Source organism: Nannospalax galili, unplaced genomic scaffold, assembly GCF_000622305.1.
Source record: "Nannospalax galili isolate Female #2095 unplaced genomic scaffold, S.galili_v1.0 scaffold461, whole genome shotgun sequence".
NCBI classification, from domain to species: Eukaryota; Metazoa; Chordata; class Mammalia; order Rodentia; family Spalacidae; genus Nannospalax; species Nannospalax galili.
This window is the reverse complement of record NW_008349975.1, coordinates 2,359,714-2,372,049: the sequence shown is the minus strand read 5'-3', so window position 1 is coordinate 2,372,049 and position 12,336 is coordinate 2,359,714. Positions and strand designations below refer to the sequence as shown.

The following is a 12,336-nucleotide window of genomic DNA, read 5'->3' as shown; positions in this document are numbered from 1 at the left end:
AGAGCATGGGCTGCTCTTGCAGAGACCAGAGTTCAGTTCCCAGGACCCACGTAGTGGCTGACACCCATCTTTAACTCCAGTTCCATGGGATCTGACGCCCTCTTCTGGCCATCGCGGGCATTGCCCAACATGGATGCACTACATATATTCAGGCAACACACATACACACACACATTAAATAAATAAATAAATAAATAAATAAATAAATATGTTTAATACTGTTTCTTTTATAAATGTAACCATTTACTAGAGGTCAATTGTATAGAAAGCTGTTATTATAAATTGATAACTTGTATAGTTGTTGTTAATTAATCTTGACTTTAAATGTTTGCCAAACAGAGAAGTTTCTGTATATTTTAAAACAGATTTTTAAACTAAACTGTGCTTTTTAAAGTATGTACATCCAAAAATCATGTCAGACAGTGTAGCTGTTATTTTAGGTTTTTTTGGGGGGGGGCACATTAAGCCCTAAGAGATTGAATAGTGGTTACATACTGTTTTACCAATTAAAAGAAGCTTTTGTATTCATTGTCTTAGTTAAGGGTCACAGCAATTTGCACTTTCTCCCCCTTTCTGGCTAAAAGCTCAGAATATAGCAACTTATAGAATAATAGAAGCTTTGAGTTCATCCTCCTCAGTATTAGTGCCAAGAAAACTTGTATACATTTCTCTAAACTAGGTGCTATATAATCTGTATTTGTCAGTTTCAACACAGTAAAACTAAAAATTTAAGAGAACCCAAGACTTAAGTACTTAACTTTTAGATTTTTTTTTATTGGTTTTTCCACTTTGGTCAATGTGTAATTAAACTGTTACTGCTGATATTTCCATTGTTATTTTAGTAGAAACAAGTATATAAAAACCTAGGTTATTTAAATTAAACTTATTCTGATTTTTAAAATATTGTTAAGTAAAAGCCTTTCCGCATATATTAGAAATATTTGAAGGAGTTCAAATACGTATATGAGTTTATGTACAACAATACTACTTTAATTGTTTTGCCTTTATGATGTTTTTGTCTTTTGTTTTGTTTTTGTACTGGGCATTGAACCCAGGGCCTCATGCAAGTTAGGCAACCCTCCTGCATCTGAGCTGTTTCCCCAGTCCTATATTGTCTTATTTTAATCACCTCGTAAGAGGCACACAAATAATCCTTTTTGCCTTTATATCTCAATGCAACTATTGATGCATTTTATTAATCAGTCAAAACATCATTGCAGGATTTATATCCTTAAGGATTTATTTTCCTTGACTATGCCTTCTTTTGGTCTGTATAACAAATTCCTTGATATCAGAGGCAGTTCATAAGGTTTTTGAAACAGAGTTTTTTAAATGAACATTTTCTTGTTTATTATGTCAGAAATCAACAAATATTCAATGAGCACTTTATATGTGCAAAGCACTGTGGTTGATACCAGTTTTATTCATATAGTCTGCTATGTGGAGACAATTCATCTTAGAACACGCAGGCGGCTTTCATTTTACATGGTAGCATGTTAATTGAATATAATTCATATTGGAACTGTGGCCTTGTTTTGTGCAGTCCTACTGCCATTATTAGGTAGTTACCACAGAACTATAAGCAAGAACTTATATTCACATACATATATATTTATATTTATATATCATGTATTTAAGTTTATGTTTATTTTAGTAAATAAACCTTGTAATAAAAATGAATAAAAACATTACATGATACATGGCACTTCAAGGTAATTATTTTAATGGACTTATATCTGAGTAAGTATTATATCACAATGAAGAAACATAAGGAAAGAGTGATGTTATACCTATAATCCCAGCACCTGTGGGAGGCTGAGGCAAGAGGATATGAAATTTGAGGCCAGCCTGGACTACATAGCAAGATTCTTTCAAAAAGAAAAAAGAAAGAAATGTGCCTGAAAATGCTGACCTCACTGGATATGGTCATGCATACTTGTAATCCAAGAGGCTGAAACAGGAGGGTCATGGCAAGTTTGCATCCAGCTTCGGATGTGGAGTGAGTTCTTTATCTAAAAATAAAAAATACCATTCTCAACAATTGATAAATTAATAAAACTATATTCAGAATACTTGATGTAAAGGTGTTAATAATACTGTATAGAAATTTCTTGTTAATTGACAGATATATCTTTATGGTACTTCCAAAAGTATCCTTTTGACTTGCTGAGTCGTCTCATCAATTCTTGGAGCTCTTTCTAGAAAACATAGTAGTAGTGATTATAAATGTTTGTAGTGCCTAAAGCCAAAAGATGTCTGTTCCACTGATTTGTCACTAAATAATTGCTAGCCCTTATTTGCTACATTGTTTCTAATATCCTATGTCAATCTAAGCAGTTAGCTTCAACTCTATATATTTACTAATTTTTGTTTTTGGCAAGAAAAGTTAAGAGAATCTCTATTTTCATAGACCCTAAAATAATACAATTTAGGAGTAGGATTATAGTTACTCAGGTAATTAAATACAGTATAATCAGATATACTCTAGGAGGGAAGAACAAAATTAGAAATTACCATTAAAAGTGGTGGAAAGGATGAACAAATTATTACTGTGGTTTATGTGCTGTCAGTACCATAGGGTAAGAATTAGTAATCATTATTTGACTAGTGAGGAAACTGTGGAACCTAGATTATAGACTAAGTAAATTATGGGTTAAAGGATGATCTCTTTTTCATTTAAAAGCCTTGTGTTGTTCACAGAACAGCAACTGAAAGAGCTGCGGCTGCTGGCAGCAGCTGAGGTAACAAGCACTGGCCATCAAAGATGAGGCCTGTCATAGATGAGGCCAGCCATTAGGCAGCAGATAACCACATGCCTTTGCCCTCCTTAGGCTCCAACTGCTCTGAGCATCACCTAATTGGTGATTAGGAATAAAAGTTTAGGACTCCCATAAACCTAAGTTTGATTCCTGGATCTTCTCTTTGCCAATTATGTGATCTCAGCCTTATTTGCTTAACCTCCACCTCCACTTACCTTTTAAGATAATCGTGAGAATTAAAATATAATGGCATATAAATTTTTCATAAATTTTAATTTAGTGAAACATCTAATTGAACTTTTAGAAATAAGAATGACGGTCTGGGAAGTTTAAAAAAAAAGAAGAAAGTGCTGTAATAACTAAACTGATAGAATTCTCAAACTAAAAGTATCTAATTATATTTTAGAATATAAATTCACAATTCTGTATGTCCACATAATTTTTGATTATTATTTACTGACAAAACTGTACTACCAAGCTTTGACAATAATGTGAAATTTGTCACTGTTGCTATAGTGAGTTTGCCATTCACTTCCTTTCCAAACTCTTCAACCTATTGTTTCACTAAATGTTTCCCCTTCCCCTTCTTGGGAGACCTGCACAGGTGCCTCCTGAGGCCCCAGGACTGCAAACCTATGTAAGACATTCTATTTGGGTTTTGTGTGGTTTATATGATATTTGGGAGGGGGTGACTTACAAAGACACGAATTCTTATAGGCGTTTTCTTTTCCATATTTGAAATTCATGCACCATCTGCCTCCCACCCACAGTCTTCCTCACTTGTTCACAGTCCACCTCTGCTCAGTTGGCAGCGGCTCCACCCCTTTTTCCCAGTGTGCTCCAGTTGTTCACACTTGCCCTGATCAACTCTAGCTTTTCCTTTTCCACAGAATGTCCAGGTTACACCTATACAAAGTTTTCAATGTAATGATATTTTTTTAAAGAAAGCAATGCTTATAAAACATTATAAAATAAATTAAAATTAAACATTTTTAGTAGTTGATGCAGAGAAGTAGTAAAGAAATGGCTTATAGCATTAAAAAGTTTTGCTGTTAATGTTTATATTATGTAACATATACAGAAATATTTCATACATAATAATTAGATGTACAAAAGGAAGGAAACACAGCCAGAAATTCTAAAGATTGAATTTCCATATGCAAAAAAGTTTTCATTTGTTTTTGTTTTGTTTTGTTTTCTATTTTGTTTAAAAGTTTTTTCCTCTGTCCTTTAAAAAAAATTCTACTGTGGGCTGGAGAGATGGCCTAGTGCTTAGGAGCAGTTGCTGCTCTTCCAGAGAACTGGAGTTTGACTCCCAGCTCTCAAGTCTTGGGAGGTTCACAACCACCTATAATTCCAGCTCCAGAAAATCTAACACTTTGTTCTGGCTTCAGGGGCATACACACATATAAATAAATAACTAAATAGATCTCAAAATGTCAAAGATAATTCTTATGTAGTGTTTAAATTTCGCTTAGCAGGGTCTCCATATTACTCTTCCTCAAATTTTATTTAGGATCCATTGATAATTGTATCTTGAATTACTGTTTTTATAAAGATTATAAGGTGGCTTTTCTAGCTCCATTATTCTGCCTTTATTAGCAGAGCAATGCTAAAAAGAGTTTTTTCTTCTCCTTATATTTTATTGATTATCTATATAGATGGAGGGTTTTTTGTTTTTTACGTGATAGAGTTTAGTCCACTGTTGTCTTCCTTACTTTACATCCAAATTATCCAAAATCTGGTCATTAGGCACACCTTTCAGATTAGCTCTAACACTTCCTTTTCACACTATCTCATTCTTTTGTTTTAATTTGACTTTAGATTGCTGCACAGTCATAGTGTATGTGTAAGAAATACTGCCTTAAGAATTTTTTGCTAGCTTTTAAGAGAGTCCTAAGTGGACTGGAAAGCTGAAAGTTGAGAGGAAGATGGACCTTTGCATCATAATTCTGCATACCAGAGCTCCTCTAGGCAACTCTCCAGATTATGTAATATAGAGTGTATAAGCTTTTGTAATATCTGTTAAAATTAAGGATAAAATGGTTAACTTTAGGGCTGTGCAAGCATGAGGACCTGAATTTGGGTCCCCAGCACCCTGAAAAGCTAGGGTGGCACGAGTGCTTGTAATCCCAGTCTGGGAGCAGGGAAGCTGGGTGGAGGCCCTGAAGTTCATTAACTAGTCAGCTTAACGGAATCCATGAGCTTCTGATTCAGTGAAAGACCCTGTCTCAAAAACTAGAGGTGGAAAACAAGAAAGACACCAGTATTGACCTCAGGTCTCCAAGAATATATAAGCATGTGCACACCACACTTGCATACCAAACATACATCAGACACACTCACTGAGGAGGGGGTATTGTTAACTTCTACTGGAGTCCCTGGATAAAATCAGGAAAAAGCAAACAAAAATTGTTGTGTAAGTGTTTAAATCACACTTTAATGGCTGAACATTAGGTCTTTGAGGAAATAAATGTTGATTTGTACATATAGAACCCGTCCCCTCATAGGACTGGTGATTGGCTTATAGCTGTTATGCTCAGCATCTTCCCCCCCCCCCCGAGATCTTTCAGTTTCTTTAAAGAAAATACTTCTTTGTTTTGCTTGGGTAAGTAAGGGAAAAGCCTGAGGAGGATGTATAAGCATTCTAGACATGGAGTGTGTATGTAGAAGAAGGAAGGATTTGGTCTGTTGTTTACTTTCACATTATTTCTTTTAATTCTCGGAAAAATTGTAAAAGAAGGATTGTTTGTAAATTATGTGTATATGTGGGGGGTGGGAGGATGTGTGCACATGTGTTCAGGTGCCTATCGAGCCAGAGGAGAGCATCAGATTCTTTGTAGCTGCAGTTACAGTTGTGAGCTACCTCATGTGGCTTCTATAGTCCTCTAGTGGTGTGCTCTTCACCACTGAGCCATCTCTCCAGCCCATATTAAATCTTAAATCTTGTAAGTAAGTATTTTTCCAAAGTTTGTTTTCAAATACTTCTGGAATTCATTTCTATGTGTGTCAGCCCAGCTCCTATAACACAGCAGCATGGAAATTTAGGAGCAGAAGTTAAAATGTAAGAAATGATAATTAAGAAGCCAAAATATGAAAATCATGTGGTTAAATTAATAAGATAGCTATTGTTCACTTCATATGTCACATTCCAGTTGAGTGTTCAAGCTCATTCATTTTGGCTGCCAGTCCCTACTCAGTTGCCATTAGGCTAAGATTTCTGTCCACTGCAGTAACAAGTGTATGTTACTAAATCGAATATGAATATTTTGCTCTTAAACCAAAAGTTTATATAATGACTCTGAGACACAAGAAACATAGACACTGTTATTATCGGGTTGGTTCATGTTTGTATAATCCTAGGAAAGTAGAATTCTTGGATTGCATTCATTTGCTCCTTTGGCCATTGCAGGAACCGAACCCTGCATTTTTCTGGAGGACACTGGCCCAGTATTTGCAACTTTAGTGTTTGCTACAACTTTATAGACCATAAATCTCATGCATAATAAAAATTAACATGCATGAAATAGACTATTATAAGAATACTTTAAAGATAGAATTATGTTTTCCTCAATCTGTTTTTAGTGAACACACAAATAGCCAGCAGTAATTTTATCACAAAAGTCAGATTTACACCCAAATTCAAGATTATGAATACAGAAAAAATAGTTTTCATTTTGAAATTCTTGTCATATTCTGTGATTTCACTATACGTCTGATTTTTATTCTTTTATTTATTATTTTTATTTTATGTGTATGAGTGTATTGCTTACATGTAGGTAAGTGCACCCATGTTGTGCAATGCCAGTGGAGGAAAGAAGAGGCCGTTGGATCACCTGGAACTGGCGTTACAGACAGTTGTTAGCTGCAATGTGGGTGCTGGGATTTGAACCTGGGTCTTCTGCAAGAACAACCAGTGTTCTTAACTGCTGAGCCATCTCTCCAGCCCCACGTCTCAGTCTCAAATTTTTTGACCAAATAACTTCGATCAGCAACAATATTATGCCTTTAATCATACCGTGTTTCAATGTTGAAAATATTTATGCCAAATATATTTTTGTTGTTGTTTGAATTTTTTTTTTTTTTGAGACAGTGTTTCCTTGTAACCACAGCTGGCCTGGAACTCACTATGTTGAGCAGGGTGGCCTCAATCTCACAGAAATTTGCTTGCCTCTGCCTCCTAGTACTGGGATTAAAAGTGTGTGCCACCACACCTGTCCCAAGTTTTGATTAAAACTTTAAGAGAAATCAAGTTGTAATTTAAAACCCTACAGGAACTCACCATGTAAGTGCATATTTTCTGTCTGTTTTAGATGCAGATGTTGACAGATCACTAATGATAGCACAGAGCCCATTTTATACTCCTGCTTGCTGCCATTATTAATAGTCAGCCACATACTGAAGTTTGAAATTCTTGTAGAGAAAAACGGGCTTTTGGGGTTTTAGAGGGGTAATTGGAGAGGGGAGGGGTTGGTCACTGACTACAAGAATTACATTCACCAAAAAAAAAAAAAAAGACTAAAATATGAGATAACTAAAGGAGCTGAATAAGCCCTACAAAGCTACACAGGTATCAAGGTGAACAAGTAAGTACATTCAGCAAGCAGATCATCAGGGTAGCTGGAGTATATCACTGCATATGTATTATGAAAGAATCATCATTTTCATCGTGACCGAGCCGAAACAAAGTATTATCTAACATGTATTGACTATTAGCCATGCAATAAACTTTATATGTAATTGTTTAATATAGCCACTTTTAAGGTATAAGCATGATTATGATTATGAACATTGTCCTTTTTTCATATTACATGTGAAATAGCTGACTTTTAAAGTAACTTCCCCAGGTTCCTTAAGTAATCACAAGTGGATTCAGAATTCAAACTTCAAAGCCCTCCCTCCATGACTTCCTTCACAACTTATACAATGAATGTCCTGACTGTTTTAGATTTTTTTTTTATTTTTCTGAGTTACCATATTTCACAATCCTGTTATCCTAAGAAGAATTAGGAGTGGAGATGGGGTGCTCCAGTCCCCTTTCCTTTCCCCACAGGCTAGACATAGATATTTATCTTCCTGAGTGGTTTATTATACTGTGTTCTTAACAGTGATCAAGACTGCTCCATAGACAGAAGAAAATCATCCGAAAGGGATAATTTTCAGTTTTTATTTAGCAATGAAGACTAGAAATGAGAGGTTTAATCTTGTACTTTTCTTTGTCTGACCATATGTACATGAGCCTCAACCTTCCACCTTCCTCATCTTTTTTTTTTTAAGAATCACTGCTGGCTTTACCTCTTTCTACCTGCTGGAGGCTTTCAGCATCACATTATTCAGTGGTCAGTTTAAGTGATCTTCATTAAAGTCCAGTGCCTGGGGAAATCACCCTGAGTCTTTCTTCCCTAGCAACAGGCCCAAGAGCAACAACAGCTGCTTAGCCATATGCCACTAGGATGCTATATGGAAACAGAACTTGTAATTAAAAGTCTTAAAATCTCAAGACTTTAGATACCATACTTACTTCATTTGATCATTTGTTTTTAGTGGTGCAAAAGCCAAAAAGAATAAATTAATTATGTGAAATGATAAAAGATAAGCTAGATGATGTTAGTAATTAATGTGGTTAGTAGGTACTTTTTCTTGTTGAGTTAAAGAAATTGCTATTATTGAAATTAAATGTCTTTACAATTTTAGTTTTAAAAATACATTTGTGTCAGCTATTATTAAAATTAAATATCTTTACAATTTTAGTTTTAAAAATAAGTACTACATTTGTATCAGTGTTTTAAGTGTACTTGCAAAGTGATATGGCATGTTTGAAGACTAAAATTTTTAATTTCTTACAAGCCTTTAATCTTTTTTTTTTTCTGTTAATAGCTTTTACTATCTTCATAGTCTTATCTTTTCCGGAATGTCATATAGTTAGAATCATACTGTCAGATTGACTTGTTTCACTTAGTAATGTTCCTTAGTGTTTCTTCAATGACTTTTCATGACTTTGTGGCTCATTTTTAGGATTAATATTCCATTGTATGTCTATGCCATTGTTTATTCATTTACCTTCTGAAACACATCTCATTTCTTGTAAGTTTTAGCAACTATGAACACAATTATTATAAACATTCATGTGCAGGTTTTTGGGTGGACAGATGTTTTCAACTTACTTAGGTAAATACCAAGAAGTGTGAATACTGGATCATATGGTAAAAAGTATGTTTAATTTTGTGCAAAACTGCCAATCTGTCTTTCAAATGGCTATAGCATTTTGCATTCCTGCATCCTCACAGCATTGGTATGGCCAGTGTTTTGGAGAACCCATTCTACTCTGCCTGTAGTAGTATCTCATTGTTTTAATCCTCTAATGACCTATTCATATGAGCATCTTCTCATATGCTTCTTTGCCATTTGTATATCTTCTTTATTGAGGTTTGTATTGAGATCTTTCAAAAATAAGGAAAAACTTAAACAGCATCTAATACATGCCTAAGAGATAGGCGTATTAGACTCCTTTACTAAGGAAGATCTCATGTTTTTAAAGATTTAATTTTTAATTTATGTGTATGCATGTTGGGGGAGTATGTGAAAGTTCCCACAGAGCCCAAAGGCATCAGATCCCCTGAGCTGGAATTACAGGCAGTTGTAGGCTTCCTGATGTGGGTCCTGGGAACTAAACTTGGGTCCTCTGCTCTTAACTGCTGAGCGATCTCACCAGCCTCCTTTTAAGTGGATTGCTCATTTTCTTTTTGTTTTAGATACCAGTCTTGTATTACAAGTGTGGTTTACAAATATTTTCCCAAAATGTGGTTTGTGTTTAGATTTTATTAATTTTTATTTTTATGAATTTAAATTTTAAGGCTTGAGTACTACCTAAACTGAGACTATCATTTAGGTTTGTGTGGTGGAAAGAAAAGCTCTTTTGTGCAAAAACAAATTTTACCACATTTGAAATTCATTAGTATATTCCTCTGTTTGTCAACACCACCCCCAACATGCACACAGATACCACCCTGCATGGCTTAAGCTGCTGGAATCCCAAAGAGTTCAGTGTAAGAAATAAGAATTAAAACTTAACCTGGACCATTTATCAATAAGTAATCTAAGCCGGGCGTGGTGGTGCACCTGTAGTCCCAGCACTCGGGAGGCAGAGGCAGACAGATCTCTGTGAGTTCAAAGCCAGCCTGGTCTACATAGTGAGTTCCAGGACAGCTGGGGCTACAGGGAGACCCTGCTTCAAAAAGACAAATTAAAAAATTAATACTAATCTAATATATAGTAGCTATGTCCCGGTAATAGCCAAAATCTAATAAATATACTTGTGGATTATTTCTTTTCTAAGTATTAATAATACCTTTGACCTTTTTGAAGTTCAGCTGCTGTTGAAGTTGTTTCTAGATATTTTCAATGTTATTAACCAGTAGTTTGTTTTGTGTGTGCGGAGGTTTTGTCTATCTTTCATCTTTTCTTTTTCTTTCTTTTTTCTTTCCCTTTTTTGTTTATTTTGTTTTGCTTAATCAAAACCGTGTTTTTAAGTTCAGATCTATGAAAATTTTTTGACTGTTTTACTCACTTCTTGTGAAAATCAGTATTTTTTCCATTTTTAAACATCTATTAGTAATCAGTTTGGGTTGTAAAGCAATGATATTTCTTTGAAAAGTAGATCATGAAAGTAATTATTTCTATTAGTTAGATAAAATTTAGTCCCCCTCCCAAATGAGTTTATTGTCTCAGGAAAAACTACCTGTTTTGAAAGCAATACCAAATAAAGCTAGGCCAGTCCTTTTCTAAATATTTATGTATGGGAGTTGAATATCATTAGGTAAATACAGAGCTGATCTGGTTGCAGAGCAGAGGGGAATAGGGAGACTGGAACACACCTTCTTCATGTATCTTTTCCCAGGTGTCTTAGACAAATTTAGTGATATTTGGAAAATTGGAAAATTAGTCTGTTATGTTTTTTATTTTAAAGCAACATCAAAACTAAATAGTATTGAGCTATTTATCCTGGAGTTCTAGGTGTCTAATTTATAAGGCTTGTGAATTAGACTTCAGGGCCTATGTTACATTTTATTACAGTCTACAGCATAAGTGTAGACTGGCAAGAATTAAACTAAAAGCCTGCTTCACAGCTGTTATGCATCTGGGAGTTTGGTTTAAAGGGACTAGCTTAGCTGAGCCTGAGTTGTGATAAAATGCAGGATCTGGAGGCCTTTTAACTAAAGTCTTGTGATCTGATCTGAGCTGTATTTAATGCTGGCCCATAAGTTCACATAATTATAATTTGTAAGTGTCTTCAGGACATCAGTAACTTTTAAATCTTACCACATGAAAAATGATCATGTCACCTGGAGACTTTAAAAGTCGTTAGCAAGCTGGTATGAAGGTGATGATCAGATCAAATATTTCTAAAACTTTCTCTATGCAAGTTTTGTTCTTAAAATGTTCCAACTTTTCTATATAGTATACTACTGGTTTTACTAGGATTTCATGAGGAATTTTAATTCTGATAAATGAATGCATGGTGTCAGATTTGTTATACTGCTAGGAAAGATGGTTTACTTTTTTCATGTCACCCTATTACCTTCTGGCTTTCTCTCAGGCTTGCAGATGGGTCAAGGACTCTGGAGAGTGGCCAGAAACCAGCAGCTCCAGCAGGAAGGCTATAGTGAGCCAGGCTACCTCACCAGAGAGCAGAGCAGGAGAATGGCTGCGGGCAGCATTTCTCACACCAGCCACCGTAAACAAGTCCAAGGAGGCATCGATATATATCATCTGCTGAAGGCAAGGAAGTCTAAAGAGCAGGAAGGATTCATTAACTTGGAAATGTTGCCTCCTGAGCTAAGCTTTACCATCTTGTCCTATCTGAATGCAACTGACCTCTGCTTGGCTTCCTGTGTTTGGCAGGACCTCGCTAATGATGAACTTCTCTGGCAAGGGTGAGTTAAATCCACCAATATTTGACTCAAACCCCTTCAAACACAATCATGTTAATGTTCTTTTTATAACATGTATGAATTGTGAAATAATTTCTTTTAATGTGAACTTATACATTCTGCTTTGTTTTACTAAATCCTAGAAACATAAAGCTGTAGTTATTGTCACAGTCAGTTTTGATATTGGCAAAAGAAAGACAGTAGAAAAGAAGGTAAGATCTTTACGGAAAGAGGAAAGGTTACCAATCAAGATGTGTCAGTTTATTACAAATCAGAAACTACAGACTCATTAGAAAAATTTAGCAAACAATTCTCTGAGGTGAGACTTTATGATCCAAAATGTATAGTCTTTGCATCATCGGTGAAGTCTGTGTTTCCCATAGATAGCCATCTGAACAATAGGCATACTTAAACGTCAGTAAATAATATCATTTTCAAAGCTGGACATAGTGGCGCATGCTTTTAATCCCAGCACTTGGGAGGTAGAGACAGGCAGATCTCTGTGAGTTCAAGGCCAGCCTGGTCCATGTAATGAGTTCCAGGACAGCTGGGGTTATAGGGAGACCCTGTCTCAAAAAAAAAATAATAATAATAATAATAATAGTAGTAATAATATTGTTTTCATTGGTTTCAGAGAGAGAAAGAGG

At 35.2% G+C, this 12,336-nt stretch overlaps 1 protein-coding gene across 1 annotated transcript in view; it reads left to right on the top strand.

Annotated features, from left to right (window-relative positions):
* Fbxo8 (F-box protein 8) overlaps window positions 1-12,336 on the top strand; it is a 46,762-nt gene that overhangs the window by 6,762 nt on the left and 27,664 nt on the right. The window contains exon 2 of the mRNA XM_008847139.2: window positions 11,356-11,692. Coding sequence (XP_008845361.1) covers window positions 11,364-11,692 — 329 coding nt within the window. The 5' untranslated portion in view covers window positions 11,356-11,363. The remainder of the gene's footprint in view (window positions 1-11,355; window positions 11,693-12,336) is intronic.